This window comes from Manihot esculenta, chromosome 11 (assembly GCF_001659605.2).
Source record: "Manihot esculenta cultivar AM560-2 chromosome 11, M.esculenta_v8, whole genome shotgun sequence".
Taxonomy (NCBI): Eukaryota; Viridiplantae; Streptophyta; class Magnoliopsida; order Malpighiales; family Euphorbiaceae; genus Manihot; species Manihot esculenta.
In genome coordinates, this window is record NC_035171.2 from 23,356,641 (window position 1) to 23,381,558 (window position 24,918).

The following is a 24,918-nucleotide window of genomic DNA, read 5'->3' on the forward strand; positions in this document are numbered from 1 at the left end:
AGTGAGAGAGACGAGATAGGTATTGAGATTGAGAGCGAGAAAAAAAGAGAAAAGAACCAAACAAAATAACAGAGATAGAAGCTGTTCAAACAGAAATCGAATTAATTTAAAAATTTAATTTAACTTTTTAATTATCTCAATTTAATTTTTAATTTTAAAAATTTTAATTATTTGGCTTCAATTAAAGAGATTGAAGAGTCATCCAACAGGGATGAAAACTTGATTCAACTTATTCTTAAATCTTAAATGAATTCAATTTTTTCCCCTAAAATAAAAATAAATAATAAATAAATACTCTCTGTGTGTAACTTGAATCCATAAAGATACAACAGAATTTACAGATTATTCTCAAAGGAACAAAAAGGCTGGGGGATACAATCACCAGGGCACCCGTGTGACGATATAGTGCCCTTTTTCCAAATCATATACTGTTTTCAACTGTGGTTTTCGCCATTGTAGTACGAACAATACACCAAGCACAACTATCAGAAGAAAAGCAAATAATGAGAAATATTTCACCGACTCATTTCCAACAATTTGGTCAAGGTTATCAGTTTCCATGTCAAGGGGCTCCAGCATTGATTGTAGGATAAAAGCTCCAAGACTCCAGTCAAGGTGAAAGCTTCCTGTATAATTTGCAAAACCAATTCTGGAAAAAAAAGAAAAAAAGAAAAAGGAAGAAAGAAAGAGAAAAGAAAAGAAAGAAGAAGAAGAGATAGACTCAGTACACTTAATTAGCAAAGTTGAAAGCCCTCTCTTTTTCCTGTTGAAGTAAAGGATGGATATCAAAGATGGCAGAAGAAGCCCTACCAGTCAAGTTTACAAGCACATTTTTATATAGAGGAAGCTCAGCTTTTTCATTCACACCAGTTAAAGCACATGTCCACCAAAGTTGATTTCAAAATTTGGATAAAATTTCCATCAATTTTAGAAATCAGGTTGAGTGTGCTTATCAAAAAAAAAAAACAAAAAAAAAAGCAGCTTTGAATTAAATTGCAAAAACAAAAAATTATTTCTTTTTGGCTGCAAAAAATTATTAAAATAAATGAGGCTGCAACATATGCAAACTAAGAAGGAAGGTCACTAGGATCTTTATATGCAAGTTCATGCAGACAATTTGATTCATAAGTTGCAAAAAGAGCAACAGTACCTTTTATCATTCATTGGAATTCCAAGGCTGTCGTGCAACAGTGCTAACATGTAAGCAGAAGAAAAACAATATCTCAACAAATCCATTTCATCAATGCCGTGATGTTGACTTCTCAGTTTATCCCAATCACCTTCACAGTATTGTTGTCCAACTGTCTCCAATTCAAACAAAGTAGTCCTAGGAGCCAAGCCAAAGAACTGCAGAAAATTTAATAATAAGAGAGGAAAGAAGAAACAAGTACAACAACCAATTACAATAGATAAAGAAACAATGTTGAACCCCTGAACCCAACTAAAATAGGGAGTAAATTGCAAGACCAGGTGCCAAAAATTTCAACCCACATGTCAAAGTATGGTTAATTGACTAATCATTTAATTGCCTTGCATATAGTTTAAGAAAAGGATTTTTACTTCCAACTTCTCTACGTAAAAATTTGAAAAATTTTCAATTTATTATGGAAAATTTACTATTTAGTCCTTAAGTTATGGGGAAACTCATTAGTTAATCACTCAGTTTTAAAAAATACACTAAAATGTCCCTAATGTTTTAAAAAGTCTACTAATTTATCTCTTAATTAATTTTAGTTGTTAAGTGTTTACTATTTGGTTTCTGTAATTTGAAAAAACTCATTTGTTAGTTTCTCAATTTTAGAAAAATGTCTACTAATTTATCTCTCCTTATCGAGCGTATTTTAAACTTTTTTTATAATATCTAATAGTTAAAATTAACGATGAAACCAATTAGTAAACTTTTTAAAATGCTAATGACATATTAGTGTATTTTTCAAAATTTATGGACCAACTAATGAGTTTTCTCATAACATTTTTTTCTCTTTTTCTTCTTCTGTTTATATTTATCCAAATGTGTGTCGGTATCCTTGCTTCCTTTATGTATATGGTGCAAATTTACCGACTTCCTTTAAAAGATAACATCATTCACATAAAAATTACATCATACATTAAATCTCAAAAAAACTTGCAATCATACTCACAACGTAGTTGTTAACTCCAATGTATCTTTAGAAAAATGTCTACTAATTTATCTCTCCTTATCGAGCGTATTTTAAACTTTTTTTATAATACCTAACGGTTAAAATTAACAATGAAACTAATTAGTAAACTTTTTAAAACACTAATGACATTTTAGTGTATTTTTCAAAATTTATGGACCAACTAATGAATTTTCTCATAACAATTTTTTCCCTTTTTCTTCATCTGTTTATATTTATCCAAATGTGTGTCTGTATCCTTGCTTCCTTTATCTATATGGTGCAAATTTACCAACTTCCTTTAAAAGATAACATCATTCATATAAAAATTACATCATACGTTAAATCTCAAAAAAGTTGCAATCATACTCACAACGCAGTTGTTAACTCCAATATAATTCTTAACTATCCAAATAACAAAAGACCATCTTCTAGTTCAAATATAGTGCTAAATGATCAAAATTTTCCAAGTCCCAACTCATAATAGCTTTGAAATTTTTCTATTTCCCTAAGAAGCTACATAAACACTGAAAACTTCTGCATTCATGATACATGTATAGCCCATTAATAATGTGAATTAAAACTACATAACCTACCATATTTGCCTCAAGCTTCAAGTTATGCCCATTATATACGCACCTCTGAAGTGTAGAACAGGGTTTCTTGAGAAATGTGCTTGCCTTGTAGCTCCGAGAACAAAGATGGCACAATTTCACATGGTGATTGCAAGCATTTTCCTTTAAAAAGTAAAACATATAACAAAAAATTAGTGTCACAAATATATATATATATATATATATATATATTTTGTATTTCCAATAGCCATCACAGTTGAAATATAAAAGAGAAGGAAAAAGAGAAAGAAGAAGAGGAAGGGGGGGGGATCAGGGGCATGGTTTTAAATAAGGGCCGTTACGTTACATAACGGCCGTTATGTAACGGGTTTTGAGGGGGCCGTTACCCATTATATAACGGCCCCTCCTGATTTGCATGCGGCCATTACGGCCATTACATAACGGTAACGGCCGTTACCGACCGTTATGTAACGGTAACGGCCGTTACCAATAATTAAAATTCTTTTACATCTTTTATTTTTTGCTCCCTATTCTCATTTTCATTAGTTTGTATACTTTTTAGCAGCTTCAAAGACTATATTTTTTAAGTTTTCTCTTCCCTTTCTCTTTCAAATTTCAATCTTCCTTGCATATTTCTCATATAAACTTAGATCCATTATAAACTACTCTATTTCCAAGCTTATTTCTTCTAAAAAGTTAGTTAAATTTTAGCTATTTTAGTTTTTAATTATTGTTTTTTTTCCTTTTTTTTTTGTAAAATTTTGTGGATTAAAGTGTTAAAATTATACTTTGAGCTATTAGTTTACTCAATCTATAAAGATTATGTTGATTTTTCTTATTTTAAACTATATGATGTTTAACTTAAGTTAAATAATCTATATTTTATATATTTATGTTTATTATGCATTTGTATACATTGTTCTAAATTAAATCTAATCAATATCATTTTATTTATGAACTTTGCAAATTTTTTTAAAAAATTTGCGTAGCGCCAGGCCGTTACCGTTACGTTATGGCCGTTATAGGTCTATTTCCATTACCCGCGACCACGACTGCGAACGTGGCCGCGACCGCGATTTAAAACCATGATCAGGGGAGAAAGAGAGGATATCTATGAAACAATACTAGAACAATAACAACTGTACCAGATAGTGTGCGTGATACAAGGGGGCACATAAACTACAAGGAATGCTTTTAAAAGCCCAATACTATTGTTTATAGGAAGTTAAAAAAGCAGCATCAATTCATTGGAAAAGGCAATATGAGACCTATGAATTTAGCTTTACAGCTGCATTGCCCATATGAACTTATGGATGATAATTTGATACACCAATCATGTAGAATCCGTAACAGATGCTGATGCAGAGACCCTATAGGACCACCTTATCTTTTTCCAAAACCCACCTAATAACTGTAAAACACTTACCCTCGTCTCTTTTTCCATATCAGCCTTCAGATTCTAGTGCAAAATTCTACTAACTCATCATCAGAGCACTTGAATCTGTTGAATACTTGAGTTACAAAGGATGCTTTAGCTTTTTGCATGATAAGGTATTATTTCAGCTTAGTTTAATTTGGGCTATTATTTGAGCTAAAAAATAAATTGTTAGATCTACAAGATTATTGCATATTAGTTAAATTCTTATTCTTTTAGTATTGATTTGAGTCATTTTTGTGAATTTTTTTAAAAAAATACAATAATGTTCTTAGTAGCCTCCATAGTAGAATCTGATATGGCAAAATATTAGTTGTACATTACCACACAATAGCCGTCACTACTCCACTGCCGATATCATTATTTTCAAATCCTATTCATATGTGAACATATGATATTCCATTGCTTAGGAGCTCTCTAGCCAAAGTTCTTTTCTTTTTTCTAGGTTTTGGAAGAGTTCATTTTTTTCCCAAAATTTACAAGTCTAAAGATAAAATGAGTAAAGGTCATTTGAGATGGTTTGATCATGTCCAACATATAGTGCAAAATGTCCCAGAAAGGAAGTTGTTACATATAAGAGGAAGAGATTCAGAAATAAGGGTAGTTTTGGAATAAATAATTACATTGTTTAGAAAGGTGGGAAATAGAAAATAAAAGTTTGTTATTCTGTTGAAAAGGAAGTATAAAAGGGAGCTAGATGAGTCTGTTAGGCATTTCAGAATTTGAATGAATTTGAATGGAGCAGCTTTTGCCAGATCAGAATCCCATTTTCTGTCTGCCTTCATAGGAGGCCTTAAGGATGAAATCAGATTTATGGTCGAAGAATTTTGGAAAGAATTTTTTATTCTATTCCAGTTGAATTGATCTTTACAAAATTTGAGTATTTATACACAAAGAATCAATCTAATTTAGGAATATTTACAACACACCTAATTAGAAATATCTACAATAAAAGCGAGAAAATAAAATCTCTATAATCAAACATAATTAGGATTCCAAAAATCTGAATCCTCTAATTAAGAACCTTTCATGTTGGTTAATACTTTCCTCAAGTTAGTGCATAAATATCATAAAGTACCCAACTTGCAAACCAAAGTGTGATAGGTCTTGTTCCTGAGCCTTTTGGTAAACACATCACCTAACTGTTCATTAGAAGTCACATGATCTAATCTCAAGATATCATTTCTTTACTTCTTTTTAACGAAGTGACGATCAATATCTATTTTCTTCATTCAGTCATGTTGAACCAAATTGTGAGCTATATTGATGGCAGTTTTGTTATCACAGTACAAAAGCAGTCCAGCCGTTTGCAACCATAGGAATTTACAAATACCTTCTATCATCACTCTATATTCCACTTCAACACTTGATAGAGCAATAACATTTTGCTTCTTGCTTCTCCAAATGACAAGGTTGCCTCCCACAAGTGACAAGGTGCCTCCCACAAGTGACAAGGTGCCTCCCACAAGTGTGCAGTAACCACTAACTGACCTTCTATCATCAAGGGATCCAATCCAATTTGCATCTGTGAATGCTTCTATTCGGAGATGGCCATATTTGGAGATAGGAGACCTTTTCTAGGGGCAGACTTCAAGTATCGCAAAATGTGAAAAACAACTTGCATGTGGAGTACACGAGGATCATACATAAATTAACTGACTAGGCTAACTGTGTATGTTATATTTGGTCGAGTATGTAAGAGATAAATTAATCTATTTACCAATATCTAATATTTGCCAATATCTATTAGTTCATCAGTTCCTACTTGCAACTTGTAATTGCTCTCAATAATAGTTTCTGCTGGTTTGCAACCTAACATACCAATTTTTTCTAAGAGATCTATAATGTATTTCCTCTAAGAGATAAATATTCCCTTTTTCGATCTAGCAACCTCAATTCCCAAAAAATTATGAAGTTTTTCTAGATCTTTAATTTCGAATTTCTGAGTCAGAAGCTTCTTTAGTTAAGTGATTTCTTCTTTGTCATCTCCTATCATTACTATGTCATCAATATAAATAATGAGAAGAGTAATTTTACCCTATGATGTTTTATAAACAAAATATGGTCAATATTGCTCTATTTATAGCCAAAGAAAACCATGGCTCTGCTGAATCGGTCAAACTAAGCTTTGAGTGACTGTTTCAATCCATACAACGCCTTCTTTAGCCTACACAGGCCTGCACAAGCCTTTCCTTCGGTTTTTTCATTAGAAAATCCAGGAGAGATGCCCATGTATATTTCCTCCTCTAAGTCTCCATGAAGGAATGCATTTTTCACATCAAATTATTGTAAATCCCAGTCAAGATTAGCAACACAAGATAGCAAAACTTTGGTTGAATTTATTTTAGCAATAGGGGTAAATATCTCCTAGTAATCCACTCCATAGATTTGAGTGTACCCCTTGGCAACTAGTCTAGCTTGAATCTTTTTGCTTTGTGTTTCACAGTGAATATCCATTTGCAGCCAACAGATTTTTTTCTAGGTGGAAGAGTCACCAACTCCTAGGTCTCATTTTTAGCCAAGACTTTGATTTCTTCAATCATTGCTCCCTTTTAATTAGAACCTTTGAGAGCTTTCTTTCAATCTTGTGGGATAGATATAGAAGAAATAGACGAAACAAAAACTCTATAAGATGGAGACAGAATTATAAGAGAAAGCTAGACATAGAGTATTTTGTACAAAACCTAACTCCTTTTCTTTAAGCAATTGGTTTATTTAGATCATCAATAGATTCAAGGTTTAGAGTTGACTCACCAGATGGAGAAGAGGAAGATTCATGATATTGAGTAGACTTCTTAATGGCTTTTTTTTCCTTCTATTTTGTCTCTTCTTGAGTATTTTCTTAAATCTGGATTATCCAGACGCCCAATTATTTTTTCTTGATTACCAATAGTCTCTCCCTCTATAGTAGTCTCCTCTTGAGTAAAAAAATCTAGAGTTATAAGGCTAGAAATTATCTCTTCTCTCTCACTGTCCTACTCATGAAAAGGTGATGGAATAGTTCTGAAGTAAGATTCAGCCTCTCTAAATGTAATATCTATAATGATAAAGTATTTTCTACAAGAAAGGTGGCAACACTTGTAACCCTTTTGTGTAGGAGAGTGACCCAACAAATACACATTTAAGAGCCCTTGGATCGAGCTTTCCACTTATCCTAGTATGAGCAAAACATATGCATCCAAACACCTTTGGTGAAACAGTATAAGCATTTTTCCCTTATAGCACCTCTAAAGGACTTTTAAGGGCAAAAGCTTTCCAACAACACCATTTTGGACACTAGTGTAAGGACAATTAGTTTAATACAGTATCCTATTAGACTCGAGATAAGCAAAAAACGGCCATCCATATACTCTGTACCATTATCAATTCTCAAAACTTTAATCCTCGCATCAAATTAAATACGAATCATCTTGTGAAAAGATTGAAAGCAAAAAACCACATCACTCTTTGCCTTTATCAAATAAACCCAAGTCATGCGAGTGTAGCAATCAATAAAAATAACAAATCAACGATTACCAGATAGTGAGAGCGTTTGAGTAGGTCCGAAATGTCAGAATGGATTGTCACAAAAGGGATCGTGCTCCTATAGTTACTTGAGGGATAAGAGATTCTTGTATACTTAGCATACTCACAAGTATCACAAACTAAAGAATCAGTTTTGAAAAAATAAATCAGGATAAAGTTTCTCTAAAACAAAAAAGGATAGGTGTCCTAAACGTCGATGCCACTGAATGGTTTCCTGGTTAACATCTTGATTTCTTCCAAAAAGAGCCCAAGGTGAATTCAAACTCAGATTTCCTTTCAACATATATAAGCTATCGTGCAGGCTATCATTGTCAATCCTCTTTTCAGTTTGAAGATCCTAAATAATACAATGTTCAGAAAAAAAAATTTAGAGATTAATAGAGAAACAAAGAGCATGAAGAACAGAAAATAGCTTGGTATTTGGAGTACAAACAATAGAACCGGTTCCAGAGATAGGAGTAAAAGAACCATATGTTATTCTGACACTGTCCTTTTGTAGACATGGAAGACAATTAAGGTAACCTTTATAAGAGCTTGTCATGTGTCAATTTGCACCAAAATCAATAATCCATAGAGATGACATGTTAGAAGTTAGCAATAAAGCGAACACAACAATGAAAAGAGGTTGCCCAAATAAAACGAACACCCAGTCAACACCCAACTTCAGCACGAAACCCTTTTTTGCTTCTGCCATGGTAACGAGCAACAACAAAGACAAAAAAAAAAACCCAAAAAGAGGGTAAAAGGAAGCTGCCCACACCAAATACATACCTAATCAACTCCTAATAGAGCAAGGAACAATAGCACAAGGCCAGAAACAAAAGCCCGGATAGACGTGAATATCCTTGCCGAAAACAGGGTCTCGCGCCAACAATGAGTGGCACGTGAGGCAAATGATTCACTAAAGACAAGCAAACGGCCGACGAGGAGGCTGCGATCCTTCTAGGAGTGGCGGTGATGAAAGAAAATAGGCCGAAATAGGAGAATCAAATTTGGTTGCCTAGGATTTTGAAAATTCAAAATTGAAACAGAACCCTAAATCAGGCTTAGGCTTTGATACCATGAATTTTGAAAGAAATTTTTTATTCTATTACAATTAAATTGATCTTTACAAGGTTTAAATATTTATACACAGTGAATCAACTTAATTTTGAAATATTTATAATACACCTAATTAGAAATATCTACAATAAAGAAAAAAAAATAAAAACCCTATAATAAGTATAATTAGGATCCCAAATATTTGAATCCTCCTAATTAGAAACCTTCTATGTTGGTCAACAATGATTCAGATATTGAAACCCACCACCATGATTACAGCCGTTGAAATAGCTAGATTACAAGAGAAGATGGATCATACCAAAATAAGAATTACTGAAATAGAACCACATTTAGACCTTCATATCAGTACCATAAACCTTATCAGATATCAATCCACTCTCGTAAAAACTCTAGAAGTGATTCCAATACCATGCCTAACAATATTTTTCCCAAGGTTGCCACCACTAATCCTTCTCCAACCATAAATTCAAGTTCATCAATAAATAAACCATAAACAAAAAATTCCTCCCAAAATTCTTCACTTGGTTTATACAGTTTGGTTTAGTTATTAATTTTTAAGATTTTTCAGTTTTCGTATCAACTCGGTTAATTAATCAAAATCAATCAGAAAAACGACCATCCCCTTGAACCTAACTTTGTTAGCCATCCATGCTCTCTACTCCACACTTTCTCACTCTGTCGCTCACTAACAAAAGCAACACCCAAGCATCCCAAGTTGGCGGGTTGAGGAGGCAACCCTATCTTGCTTTTTTTTTTTAATCATCGTACTACCTATTTTATCCTTATTAATTTTTAAATTATTTTAATCTATTCAAATTCTCAAACAGCAGACTGAAGCATCTTTCATATGAGGTACAAAGATCAATCTATTCTCTTCTTTTTTTGCTTTTTTTTATTACTATTTTCTCTTTTTTTTCTATAATTTGAATAATATATTTATCTTATAATAATATTTTTATTTATTTTGAAGCACCAGTGATTTAAAATTATACAATAATTTCATAAAATAAAATATAAAATTAAAATTTATCTTTATGCAAAAATAGTTTGGTAGGCATTTTCTTTTTGGATGGATGTGATATTAATTAAATTGTCAATAATAATAAAAAATTTATTTAATAATAAGGGCAATTTTTGTCACTATCACATAAAACGTTCATTTACTTTACCTCTTAGCCAAACATAATAAGATTTTAAACCTTACTTTACGTTCCTCACAAACAATAAAAGATTATTAAGGTTTAAAAACTATAGATATCTTACTTTATAAAACTTACTTCAAAAAAACCTCACTTTACTCTACCTCCTTCCAACAGAGTGTTGGAATTATAAGACGTTACCTTTATTCTTCAACAATGCCAAAACTTCAAGTCTGCATGCAGTAAAGTTTCCAGCTGGGTGTGGTGAGAGAAATTTGCCATCACTTGCATTGGATGCCAAGTCATATCCTTTGGGAATGCAAGGGTTACCAACTGGTCCCTCCCTATCATTAGGCACTGCATTATCATTTCAGCATTACATACAAGACTTAGAAAAATGTGCAAGGATACTTGTTAAAATTGATGTCAAAATATCAACTATACATGCCATCAAAATTTCGAATTGACGTGAAACTGATGCACATTACCACTACAGGTACATACATGTATACCCGTAAGTGAATATGTAACACATAGAACACCATAGTTTATAGTACAGTTGAACGTTGTATGTATACTATATTATTATTCACAAGTCACCAATTTTTCTTCTTCCTTTTTTAATTTCTCTTGCATTAATTAGGTAAACCATAACCAGACTTTGATCCATTTAAATTTATAGTGACCAAAAAATTATTTATTAAAGAAATGCATTCAATTTCGACTTTTTTGCTCAATTATGACAGGAAGTTAAATATTCAACAAAAACTGAAAAGCCCAATCCTCTTTTCACTTGTCTTGTTCAGTTGTTTGGGTATCATTTAGGATGGAAACTGCAAAATAATATTTGGAGCTCATTTTTGGCCTAATGGTTAAAAAAAAGCAAATATTTTAGTGCTTTTTTCAATTATAGCCAATTTCTCTTTTTTTTTTTGGTCAATTTTAGTCCAATTTTGAAGTTTTATATTAAGTGTAGCATATGGTCAAAATAAAAAATTGGGGCTACTGAAGTGGCATCTGACATGACATCAAAAATATTATTTTATTTCTAATTGTTGACATGGCATATAATATCATAATAAAAAGGCTCAATGTTTGTGATGCTGCATTTTAATTCAAAAGTTTAAATTTTGGATGAATTGGCCCAACATTTCAATTAGTTGTAATTTTAGTCAATTTTAAAACATTAAATGTGATAGTTTAGATGACATGTCCAATGTAATATTTTAGTACTTGTGAAATACCTCGTTCACAAGAACCTGAGAGGTTGATGGTGCATTGGTGAGACCAAAGGGCATAATTAAAAATCCAAAATGCTTGTGGTGAGTGAAAAAAACAGTAATGTCCTGAGCATCCATTCAAATTTTATCATAGCAAGAGCTGAGGTCCAATTTTGTAAAATAATTTGCACCGTGGCATTCATCCAATAATTCATCAACCACCGAAATCAGAAATTTATCCTTGATTGGTGATCAATTCTCAATAATCAACACAAAATTTTCATGTCTCATCTTTTTTTTCCCCTCCAATAGAACAGGCCAATAGAAAGGAGATCTGCCCGGTCTTATTATACCCTATTGAAGCATTGATCACGTTACTTTTCTACCTCATCCTTCTATAAATGCAGATAACAATATGGTCTCACCACTTCAAGACCTATATTGGGTAGTAAATAGATGCGAAGATCACGCAGCTGAACAGGTGGTAATTCCTTAGGCTCCTGGAACAAATCATTATACTCTTCGAGCAATCCATCCAATCTGTAGTGTGAAGGTGTTCCTTATAACACTTGTAGATGATGGCTCTAGGTGGCGTTCTGCCCTTGGAAAACAGCTTCACCTTTCGCTCCAAAACTCATGGTGAGGCGGGCGAAATCCCACATAATTGGACCCAGTTTCATAAGCCGTTATACTCCTAAGACAACATCAAATCCATCCAAGGGAATAATAAGGAAATCAGCAGTAAAACAAGTATTACCAACAACAAATTTTATCGCCTTACAGATCCCTTGGCTCTGAAGTTTCTGTCCATTTGCAACTGATACACTAATCCTAGACTTTGGTTGAGCTTGTAATCCCAATCGATGTGCTGCCACCTTGCTCACAAAATTGTGTGTGCTACCGAATGAACCAGCATGCGCAGAGGATAGTCAACAATAATGGCTTTTAGTTGCATTGTTCTACCTTCTTACCTGAAATGGCATGTAAGGAAATTCAGGTTCATTTGAGTCCTCGAAACCCTCTAAGGAGAAGACACTCCAACCATAACAGTTTTTTGCATCGACTCCCAGCAATACAAGGTTCAATACAATTATAGCAAATGCCTTTAGCCCTTCATTTTGCCATTTCTACTCTATTCAGCCCTTTAACATAAGGAGAAGACACTTGGAATGATGTTAGAATCTTCACTTGTCATGCTTCTTGCAGTTTTGGCACCTACGTTTTAGGAGTTGCCAAAGCGGATGCCCCCCTTGTTTTTAAATCCTCGTTCCAGCTGTTGTCTTCTTTCATAAGCTCCAGCGAGATTCATAGTAGTTGCTAAATTTTATGGGTTTTGCAATACGACATGCATTCATATAGGTTCAACAAGGCAAGCATTAAAGAGATCTACTTGTTGATCAAAGCAAACCATTGTTGCTCTTGCTAGAAATGACTGAAACTGGCATTGATATTCTTCCACTGTGCCTATTTGTTGCAAATTGACCAACTCCCCAATGGATGGTTTCTTAATGGAGGTTCAAAACTTAAATTGCAAAAATTTTAAAAGAACCCGATGTTAACCCTAGTTCCTCTTGCTCCAGCTTCATATACCACATTTGAGCTTTGCCTAACGTGTGAAAATCAACTAGCCCAATTTTATCAGTCTCTGTTGTTTGCTGATTATGGAAAATTTGTTCACTCCTATTCAGCCAGCATAATGAGTCCTTAGTCCAATCAAAAGTAGGAAAATCCAGTTTGGTATAACGATGGTTCTGTCCTCTGTTTGATTCAGAGAGCGTCCCTGAATGCTACTTTCCGCCCAACAAAATTGGAATGTTCCCTTAATTTGACAAAAATACCTCGCAACTGTCAAAATAATTCAGCAATTTGAGCTTCGACCCTAATGTGATTCTTGCATCTTCTGGATGCAAGAATGTCTCAAGCATGAAATTTTCCACCTTGTCCTAACAATCAGAATCTCCCACGACACCAGGTTTTGATGCCAAGTTGTTATGAGTCCTTGCAAAAGATCATGTCACAAGTTTGTTAGGAAAATCTATCTTTAGCCAAAGCCTTTGACTTCCCACTATTGCCTCGATATCCTATGATGAATGTTGAACTAAACTCAATAGAGGGAGCTCACTACCTTGTACTCGTTGGAGAGAGTTTTAGATCTCATAAAGATTGGAATAAATTTATTGATTGCTTTTATTGCAATTGAAAACTCCTTATAAAGAGATTACAGAAGTTGATTACTCTATAATATGGATATACAATCAAGAGTTAAACTAAAAGAAGATTAATACTAAAACATAAATTCCTATTGATCCTAATCTGATGAATAGATAAATCTGAATATGTTGCAAAGATAAACCTTAATCTACTAAATAATAAATATGATAGTTGCCCCTTGAATCTTATTTCCTCGGCCGCAACCAGCTTCATTATTTCCTTGTTGTCTACACCTCTTATATGCTGGGCCCCCAAATGCATCTAACACATTATCTCTCTCTAGGTTTTCTAGAGAGAAAATCTCTAGAGAAGCTTAGGTTCTGGAAGCGTCGGTCTCCATTTCGTCTGCCACCCGTCGATTTCTCCCTACTTGGATAATATCCTCATCCCTTCTGCCAAGAGAGAGGGTTTTCCCTCCCCACTTTTAGATGGTTTCTTTTATTTTTTGTTTCTTTTTCTTGTTGCCTAAGTTTGCTTGCATATCTATGATGAAGAGAGTTTCTTTGATATGCATTTTTCTTGCTTCTTGTTTTGTGGTCTACGTTGTGGAGAAATCTTTGCATGCAGGTCGAAGGCTCACAGATGCTATGCCACAAGATGTCGTTCTAGTCCGGCGAATGGGGCATGGCGGTAGCTTGCAGAGCAATGCTTGTCAAGCGCCATTGGGTCGTTGAATAGTGCATCCCCACCACCTTTGTTGGGTTGGTGCCACTTGATCTATGAAGCTATTGTTTGACCCAGAAGGTAAAGTTCTATGGTGGCTACAACCTTTTTGTGCTCTTTGGCAAGGTTTTTCTTCTTTATGGTAGCATCTGGTTGCCTAGATGACGTTTATGTCTCCTTAGACTTTAAATATGTTCTTTATGGCTTCTTATTGCTATGCTAGCAGGAGATCATCCCAACCTCTAGCTTTTTAGCAGGCCATGCCGTTGTAACAACTTCTCCTATTAATGAAGCCTTTTATCTATTGGGAAAAATAAAGGAAGAGGAAAAAGACATGATAACACAGAGAGTATGAACACACGTACTTATTCTTCTTGATTTTTATTCATGAAACATTAAAACAGACCAGACTTGCTAGAAATGCAGATAACACCAATTTGGTAACCAAACAATTATTATCGGAGCAATACTCAGCACTTAGTAAGACAACTGACTCTTGAGTCTTGACCATAGGCACCTTTGAAGATCCTTGACAATCTAAACATTTTCAGAAAAAATCATAAAGATCCTTCTCAATAGCTTTGGAAGAGAGGCATGTAACTTCTATAGTATACCCACCTTCATTCATGATCCTAAAACCTGAAGAAATTAAAATTAAAATTATAGCTACAGGATTACCTACACTAATACCCTTCATCTATATGAATTGAAAAAAAAAAATTAAAGATATGAATTAAAAAAATTAATTCCATATGATATTTTGCAACTTTTAAACACACTTATTGAAAAAAAAAAGTATACATATCCTTTTTCAACATCATTATCAAAATTAATTATAGATCTATACTTTTATTGAATTAAAATATATGTATAATTTTTAAATAAACATGTATAAAATATTTTGTTAATGTTTATTTAAAAAATTATTTTTTAAATATGATTATAATTGTTATTGTTATAAGTTATGAGTCTATTAAAGTTAATATTATTTTAGAATTCATATTTTATATTGATTAGAAAAACTTTTATAGCTTGTATATAAATTCTACTAATTGTGAATGAAAGATACACAATTTTCCAATCAATTAACATGGTATCAGAGCCAATTCACATAAAATTATATCCCCTTTGAGAAACCCAGCGAGTTTCTCTTTCACAAATTTCTCACAAACCCTAGGTCACCTAGGGCTGAGCAGAATCCGGTTCAAACCGAAAAAACCGACCGAACCGAACCGATTTGAAAATTTGGTTCGGTTTTTTATACATTTCGGTTCGGTTCGGTTTTAAATTTCAGAAATTCCGGTTATTTCGGTTCGGTTCGGTTTTGATCAGAAAAAAACCGAAAAAACCGAACCGAACCGATTAGGGATAATAATATATTTTTTCAATAATATAGAGAAATTAAATTATATTAAAATTAAAATATTTTAATTAAATTTTAAAATACTAAAAATAAAGAGTAAAAAATTAAAAAAATATTAAAAATCGAAACCGATCAAACCGAATCGAACCGAACCGAATCAGACCGGTTCGGTTCGATTCGGTTTCTGACCAAAATCGGTTCGGTTCGGTTTTCATAAAAACTAAAATTTCGGTTTTCGGTTTATTCGGTTCGGTTCGGTTTTGAACCGAACCGACCGAATGCTCACCCCTAAGGTCACCCACATAAAGTGACTGTTTAGATTCACCACCCTTCCCAAAAGGAGCACCGCCACTGATTGCCCATTCCCGAGAGTCCAGTCACCGAAGGAGCCTTACGTGGGCCTCACGTTCCCTTTCTGTCCAGACGCCGTCAGACCACACACCAAGGCATGAGCCACTTTCCGGTGAACCTTTTTGCTCTAGTCTCTTCTTTCCTGGTCGACTCGTCAAGGGGAGTCCAATCCAGTATGCTACCGCCCTCTTTTGTGAGTCTTTGAAGGTGTACTTGCTTATTTTTTATTGCTACAATTTATGGGTGTGCTTTGAATAGATTGATTTGGTGCATTTGAGTTCATTTGATCAATCTTAGGCCTCTGTTTGAGGTACTAGTGCATTATGGCAGAGAATAAACCTGTGGTGATGGACGTAATTCCTATAATAACCAAAATTATGGAACACAAAACTCAATGGGACTAATTTCTTAGACTACAGCAAAACCATCCGTGTGTACTTGCAAAATATTGATAAGGATGATCATGTTACTTGTTATCCATCCACATATGATACAAAACAAGCTTGGTTACAGGAAGATGCTCGATTGTTTTTACAAATCCGAAATCCATTGAAAGTAAGGTAATCAATTTAATTAATCCCTGCGAGTTTGTTAAAGAACTAATGGATTATCTTGAGTTTTTGTACTCTGGTAAAGGGAATGTTTCTGGTATTTATGATGTATGCAAGGCCTTTTATCATTCAGAAAACTAGAGGCCTCTTACTGCTTATCTCATGGATTTTAAACGTGTGTATGAAGAGCTCAATGTCCAGCTTCCCTTTAATCCGAATGTTAAGATTCAGCAGTCACAACAGGAACAAATGGTTGTCATGAGCTTTCTTGTTGGCTTACATTCAGAATTCGATATTGCTAGAACCTAGATTTTGTCTGGCTCTAAGCTACCTTCACTCAATGAGGCTTTTGCTAGAGTTCTTTGCACTGAAACGACACAATTTGTGTACCCTCAAGCAAGTAGTGCATTTGTGAGCCATGGCAATGACAATAGCCATCAACGGAATGAAGGTGGTAGCAAGGGTGGGGCACCAGGCAATCGCGACAAAGAAACAGAGGGTCGCAATCAAGAATCAAGTGAAATTGTGTGCTATTACAGCCATGATCCAGGATATACCAAACGCACATGTAGACAACTTCAATGAAAAAATCAAATGTGCTCAGTCAATTCGTGTTGCATCATTTAATACAACAGATGCCTCACCCTCTGAAAATAATATTTTAGTTTATGAAGATGAATTTGCTCAATTTTCCCAGTATCAAGCATCCTTTAAGTCCAATATCTCTCCCATAACTGCCATTGTTGAGTCAGGTAAATCCAACACATGTCTTGTTCCCTCTTCATCAAAATAGGTTATACATTATGATGCTACAAATCATATGATAGGTAATCTAAATCTCTTTTCTACTTTTCAATCTCATACTACACCATCTAAAATCACTTTGGTAGATGCCTCCATTTCTTTTATTCTTGGTTCTGGATGTATTAATCTAACCTCGTCAATTTCCTTGTCTTTTTTGCCGAGTCTACCATCATTATTTTTTTAATATCATTTCTGTTAGTAAACTCACACAAACCCTGACTTGTCGTGTCTCATTTTTTCATGGGTATTGCTTGTTTCAAGATCTTACGATAAAGCGGATCCAAGGGTGCCAAGATCTATTGCTTGTTCTAGTGTTTTAACTCCTTTTGAAGTGCATTATACGCTTGGACATCCTTCATTATCCTCTGTAAAGAAATTATGTCCTCAATTTCGTAATATTTCATCTTTAAATTGTGAGTCTTGTCAATTTGCTAAACAATATCGTCTTCCTTTAGTTTCTAGAGTCAATAAACCGGATTTATTGCCTTTTGTGTTAGTTCATTTAGATATTTCGAGTCTTTGTCCTATTGTGTCCAAGACTGGTTTTAGGTATTTTATTACTTTTGTTGTTAATCATCCTCATATCACTTGGTTATATTTAATAAAAAGTCATTTTGAGCTATTTTCTATCTTTTGTACCTTTTGTGCTAAAATATTTTCTATCTTTTGTACCTTTTGTGCTAAAATAAAAATGCAATTTCATGTTTGTGTGTGCATTCTCTGCAGTGACAATGCTAAAGAATATTTTTCAATCCCCTTTCAATCATACATGGCCCAACAAGGTATCCTTCATCAGTCTAATTGTGTTAAAACGCCTTCTCAAAATGGGGTAGCAGAAAGAAAAAATAAACACCTTGAGGTCACACCGTCACTTCTTTTTGTTCCCAAACAATTTAATTTTGGGCTGATGCTATCTCCACTGCCTGTTCTTTATCAATAGAATTCCTTCTCCCATTCTTAGTGGTGATATTCCTTATACTCTTCTTTTTCCCTCCAAAACATTATTCCCTCTTGAACCTCAAATTTTTGATAGCAAATGTTTTGTTTGTGATGTTCGTTCTCAAATTACCAAATTAGATCCAAAGTCCCTCAAGTATGCCTTCCTTAGATTCACGTTTGCAAAAAGGTTATGGATGCTATTCTCCTTAACTGCTACCTTGTCTTTGCTGATGCCAATTTCTTGGAAAATACAGCCTTCTTTGCTATGCCCTCTACTTCTAAGAGTCAAAGAGAGGATGATAGTATACTTGTTTATATTGTAAACCCTACAGCGTGTTCTATAGATGCTCCTACAGCTATTCCAGCACCACTTTGGCCACCTATAGTCCATGTTTACTTCCGATGTCCAGAGACTCATGATCTAGAACCCAATGATTCAAGTTCTCTACCCTCATCTTTGCCGTCAGATCCAGTATCCAATACTCCAGATCCTACTTGACCTTCCTATTGCTCTCCGGAAAGGTAAGCGTCAATGTACTTACCCTGTCTCTTCTTTTGTTTCCTATGATCACTTATCTTCTTCCTCTAGTCCTTTATTGCCTCTTTAGATTCTATTTCTCTTCCTAAAACAATACATGAAACTTTATCTTCTTGGTTAGCATGCTGCTATGGAAGAGAAAAGGGAAGCCTTAGATGATAATGGTACTTGGACTTTAGTGAATTCACCTGCAAGAAAGAAGGCTATTGAATGTAAATAGGTATTTGTAGTAAAAGTAAATCCGTATGGTTCTGTGGCTCGTCTCAAAGCTTGTCTTGTGGCCAAAGGGTATGCCTAGACTTATGGTATTGATTACTCTAGCACCTTCTCTCCGGTAGGAAAGATGGCATCTATTCGACTCTTTATCTCAACGGCGGCAACTTATGATTGGCTCCTATACTAGCTAGATATTGAAAATGTCATTTTACATGGTGATCTCCATGAGGAAGTTATATGGAACAACCACGCAGGTTGGTTGCTAGGAGGGAGTATGGAAAGGTGTCTCATCTTTGAAAATCCTCATATGGTTTGAAGCAAAGTGCTCTGAGTTTGGTTTGAAAGATTCAATGAGGTAGTTCAATAATTTGGGTTACAAAAAGCAAGTATGATCACTCAGTATTCTATAGATAATCTAAGGCTAGCATTATCTCACTAGTTGTGCATATTGATAATATTGTCATCACAGGGAGTGATATTACCGACATTTCGTCTTTAAAATCCTTTCTTCATACCAAATTTCATATGAAGGATTTGCGACCGTTGAAGTATTTTTTCGGTGTTGAAGTGTCAAGATGCAATACTGGCATTTTCCGACCTCAAAAAAAGTATGTTCTTGACTTGTTGGCTAAAACAGGAAATTTGAGTGTCAAACCATGTAGTACACCCATGAGTCTCGATTTACAACTCACAAAAGATAATAGTGAATTGTTTAAAGGCCCAAAGAGATATAGTAAACTTGTTGGAAAATGAAATTATCTTAATAGTAACTAGTCCTGATATTGTATACTTTGTTATTATTGTGAGTCAGTTCCTATCTTCTCCGACAACCAATCATTGTGCAACTTTAGACCAAATTTATGTTATTTGAAGGGAGCTCCAGGACGAGGCTTGTTATATTCAAATCATGGACACTCTAATATTGAGTGTTTTTCAGTGCAAAATCAAAGTATAGGGCTATGACACAATCAGTATGTGAAATAATTTGGATATAAAATTACTAAATTAAGTTGGTCTCAAGTTTAGAAGTGAAACAAAATATGGTCTCTCGATCTAGTGCAGAATCGGAGTATAAAGCCATGGCAGAATCAGTATGTGAGATAGTTTGGATATACCAATTATTAAATGAAGTTGGTCTCAAGTTTTCTTTGCCAGCAAAGTTATGATATGATAATCAGTTTGCTCTTTATATTGCTTTCTAAATGTCAAAATTCGAGAGCAGTTGGAAGACATCTTAACAAAAGTTCTGAATAGGGCTAGGGTTGACTATATTTATAACAAGTTGGGGCATAATAAACATCTATACTCCAACTTGAGGGGGAGTGTTATTGCTATAAGTTAGGAGTCTATTACCGTTAGTACTGTTTTAGAAGTCTATTTTAGGATTCGTATTTTATATTGATTAGGAAAACTTTCATAGTTTGTGTATAAATTCTACTCATTGTGAATGAAAAATACACAAATTTTCCAATCAATTAACAATAATAAAATATTTATAAATATATATTTTTAAAATCAATAAAAAAATATATGAATTATTAATTAGCAATTGTTAACCATGATTTAAAAAATTCTAACATAGAAAAATTATACATATTAAGCATATATTTATGCACACGTGCAAATGTGCCAACTACACTGTTGTTGGCTCTTGTCTAGCCTTTGTGTGTCGGCATGTCAAAGCATGTCATGCTCTAGCATGCTTTTTTTTAAAATTAAAATCATCCTACCACTGTTGTGAGGAGTGTTAGTCATTACCACTGGTCAGAGCAGCAGCATGCACTCTAACCTTGCACAAGTGACTAAATTCAGCTTGAAATTGAATTGACAAATTTTTTTCAACAAACACCTATTTAGAAAAAATTTTTTGAGGACACCATTTTCATAAAATGCCCAACAATGATAGACTCACATGGTTAAAAATTCTCAAATCTTCTCAGCAACGGAATATGGAATAGAAACAAAGACAACAAATACATTTCTGTTCCTTCTGATAGCAGAAAGACTAATGTTAGGAGGGTGTAACCAAAGGAGATAAAGGAAGCTGCCACTAGTAATAAGATATTCAAATGATGCATTATTTAATTCAAAGCCTCTAAACTCAATCTCCATCCTAATGTATTGTGGAAGGAAAAGGCAACATAAAACTTACAGGAGATCAACTCTCCAGAATGGTGTAGCTCATGCAGAGACTCCCATGCCGCATCCTGCATGAAAACAATAGCCATCCTTGGGTGAAGGACCCTTCACGATATTATTAATAATACTGATCTTTATGAAACAGCAGAAACTAACACAAACTTGTGCACAAAACATAATAGTACACAACCAGAAAGAACATTATCAAATACTTCCCTGACATGACAAAATAGCATAAAAAAAACAATGTATAGTTGCTTTTGCGTCTTGGCCTTGACTCATCAAAATGAGGACAAATTTGATTGTGATTGTTATAGGTTATAGGAAGTAAATATGTTAATATAGGAAGTAAATATTGATAGATGTGTTAGTTGCTTAATCTTAGGGATTGCATGATCATAGGCTTGATTTCCTGTCCTTTCTAGATGCGGTCTCTCATGTATAAATATGTTATAATCTCTATTGTAATAGATAACAAAGATTACCTTTTTACAGTGATAAAGACTCCAAATATGCTGCATTCAGTAATTGATTAGTTATACCAAATTCATCAACCTTAGCAGTTTATTGGAAGGATGTTAAATAAAGAGCTTGTTAACCAAAAATATGTATTTTAGAGAAAACTGAAATCCATTTTCAGTGTTTTCATCCAGACTGAATTTTGATAATGCTGAAAACTGTAATGCATTCTTAAACTTGTATGCAGTTGCAGCATATGGATTTCACTACAATAACACAAGCTTTCAAGTATCCAAACTAAAAAAATAAAATGAATAATTCTGTTGAATAATAAATTCCAAATTTTCATAGTATGTTCATGTAGAAAGATAATATTTTGTTGTTATCTTTCACAATAGAGATTACAACCTATTTATACAGAAGGAAAATCAAGCCTATGATTATACAATCCCTAAGATTAAGCAACTGACTCATCTATCAATATTTACTTCCTATATTAACATATTTACTTTCTATAACTTATAACACTCCCCCTCAAGTTGGATCATAGATGTTAATCATGCCCAACTTGTTACACATATAATCAACTCAAGTCCCATTTAGAGCTTTAGTGAAAATATCTCCTAATTGTTCTCCAGTTCAGATATGTCCTGTTGATATTAACTTTTGTTGGACATTTTCACGAACAAAATGACAATCAATCTCGATGTGTTTAGTCCTCCCGTGAAATACTGGATTGGAGACAATGTGGATAGCTGCTTGATTATCACACCACAACTTTGGAGGCACCGAATTTGTGAACCCAACTTCTTCCAACAGTTGACGTACCCACAAGATTTCACAAACGGCTTGTGCCATGGCTCGATATTCAGATTCAGCACTAGAACGGGAGACCACATTTTGCTTCTTACTTTTCCATGAGACTAAGTTACCTCCCACAAAAACACAATGCCCAGTAGTTGACCTCCTATCAACTTTCGAGCCTGTCCAATCAGCATCAGAAAAACATTCAATATTTGAGTGCCCATGGTTACCATAGAATAGGCCTCGCCCTGGGCCCCTTTAAGGTAACAAAGAATCTGTCCCAAAGCATCCCACTGGGCAACGGTAGGAGAAGACATAAACTGACTTACCACACTCACTGAATATGCAATATTAGAACGAGTCACCGTCAAATAATTCAGCTTGCCAACTAATCTTCTATACCTTCCAGGATTTGCAAATGGCTCACTGTCTTCTGTGGTAAGTTGAAGGTTAGGGGTCATTGGGGCACTACAAGGCTTAGCACTCAATTTTCCTGTTTCTGCCAACAAATCAAGAACATATTTTCTTTGAGATAAGAAGATGCCTTTCTTACACCGCATGACTTCAATTCCCAAGAAATATTTCAAGGAACCCAAATCCTTTGTATGAAACTGTGTTTTAAGAAATTCTTTTAAGGATGTGATGCCAGCAATGTCACTTCCTGTAATAACGATATTGTTAGATTTGGGTCAGGCCTAACTTACCCTAAAAGCTAGCTCAAGGGGGAGAAGTCCCTATGGCTCATATAAGGGGCACATTACCCCTTTCCACAACCGACGTGGGATTCAACACACCCCTCACGCCCAGAATTTTTTACTGGTGCGTGGCACATTTATGGGGTGCCCAACATCAGATGGAGAGGCTCTGATATCATATTAAATTTGGGGCAGGCCTAACTCACCCCAAAAGCTAGCTCAAGGGGGAGGAGTGCCTATGGCTCATATAAGGGGCACATTACCCCTTTCCACAACCGACATGGGATTCAACAGATATCATCCACATATACTACAAGCAGAATTACTCCACTATCAGAATTTCTATAAAACTGAGTGATCACACTTACTCATCTTCATTCCAAACTGTTGGACCACCTCACTAAACCTGCCAAACCATGCCCGAGGACTCTGTTTCAAGCCATAAAGGGATTTTCAAAGTCTACAAACCTTACCTGACTCCCCATGAGCAACAAAACCAAGTGGTTGCTCAATATAAACCTCCTCCTGAAGATGACCATGAAGAAAAGCATTTTTAATATCCAGTTGATGCAAAGGCCAATCATGAGTGGCCACCAAGGAAATAAACAATCGGACAGATGCGAGCTTGGCAACTGGGGAGAATGTATCAGAATAGTCAACTCCATAAGTTTGTACATAACCTTTGGCCACTAAACGGGCCTTGAGGCAAGCAATAGATCCATCAGGGTTTACTTTCACTGCAAACACCCATTTGCACCCAATAGCCCGCTTTTCTGGGGGCAAGGACATCAACTCCCAAGTACCATTAGTGTCAAGGGTCATCATTTCTTCTTTCATTGCAGCACGCCAACCAGGATGGGACAAAGCCTCAATAACAGTTTTGGGAATTGAAATAGAATCTAAAGCAGCGGCAAAACAACGAGAAGAGGATAATTGATCATAAGAGACACAAGATGAAATAGGATAAGTACAAGTACGTTTACCTTTGCGAAGAGCAATGGGCAAATCCAAATCAGACAGTGAAGGATCAGTAAGAGCAGCATCGGTCGACGAAGAAGCGGGTAGCGGAACGGAGTCAGAGTCCTCTAAGCGTATGGAATACACATGAAAGATGGGAGGGCGACCTGGCACATGAGCGAAAGGTGTAGGAGTAGTCTGAGGAGACAGAGACTCAGAGAGTGAACAGTGTATAACAAGAGGTCATCTTCCTCCTCCTGGATGTTATAAACAGATGACGGTGGAAAAAACAGAGTGGACTCAAAGAATGTTACATCCGCAGACACAAGATACCGATTCAGATCAGGAGAAAAACAATGATACCTTTTCTGACGTCGAGAGTAGCCAAAGAAGACACATTTTAGTGATTTGGGATCCAATTTAGTAACCTGTGGACGAACATCACGAACAAAACAAGTACAACCAAAGATACGTGGCTCAATAGGAAACAAAGATTTAGTGGGAAACAAAATGTTATAAGGGATATCACCATGAAGGATGGAGGAAGGCATGCGATTGATCAAAAAACAAGCAGTGGATACAGCATCAGCCCAAAAATATTTAGGTACCTTCATTTGGAATAAAAGGGCTCTGGCTACTTCAAGAAGATGTCGATTTTTTCTTTCAGCAACTCCATTTTGTGAAGGAGTGGCAACACAAGAGGACTGATGAATAATCCCTTTTTGTAACAAATAAGATTGAAATTCCCCAGAGAGATACTCTTTAGCATTATCACTTTGTAATATACGGATGGAAGTATTGAATTTGGTTTGGATTTCAGCATAAAATGCAAAAAAAATAGAAAATAATTCTGAACGACTCTTCATTAAAAATAACCAAGTAGTACGAGAGAAATCATCAACAAAAGTAACAAAATACTTAAAGCCAGACTTAGACACAACAGGACAAGGACTCCAAACATCTGAATGAACTAACTCAAAGGGGACGAAGCCCGTTTATTGACTTGAGACAGTGTAGGTAAACGATGATGTTTGGCAAATTGACAAGACTCACAATCTAGAATAGACAAAGAATGAAACTGTGGATATAACTTCTTCAAAGCCGAGATAGAAGGATGCTCCAAACGACAATGAA

General features: G+C 34.8%; 1 protein-coding gene across 3 annotated transcripts in view; it reads right to left on the reverse strand.

Annotated features, from left to right (window-relative positions):
* Positions 1-281: 281 nt before the first annotated feature.
* The window catches only part of LOC110626848 (probable apyrase 6), a 30,803-nt gene continuing 6,166 nt past the window's right edge, over positions 282-24,918 (reverse strand). The window contains exons 4-9 of one of the 3 annotated variants that reach the window (XM_021772980.2): positions 20,883-20,937; positions 10,076-10,231; positions 2,778-2,875; positions 1,151-1,347; positions 729-763; positions 441-626 (exon numbers count right to left, since the gene is read on the reverse strand). In XM_021772980.2, the coding sequence (XP_021628672.1) occupies positions 625-626; positions 729-763; positions 1,151-1,347; positions 2,778-2,875; positions 10,076-10,231; positions 20,883-20,937 (543 nt within the window). In that variant the 3' untranslated portion in view covers positions 441-624. Of the gene's footprint in view, positions 650-728; positions 764-1,150; positions 1,348-2,777; positions 2,876-10,075; positions 10,232-20,882; positions 20,938-24,918 lie in introns of all 3 variants that reach the window. The other 2 variants (XM_021772978.2, XM_043961707.1) reach the window with 2 other exon arrangements.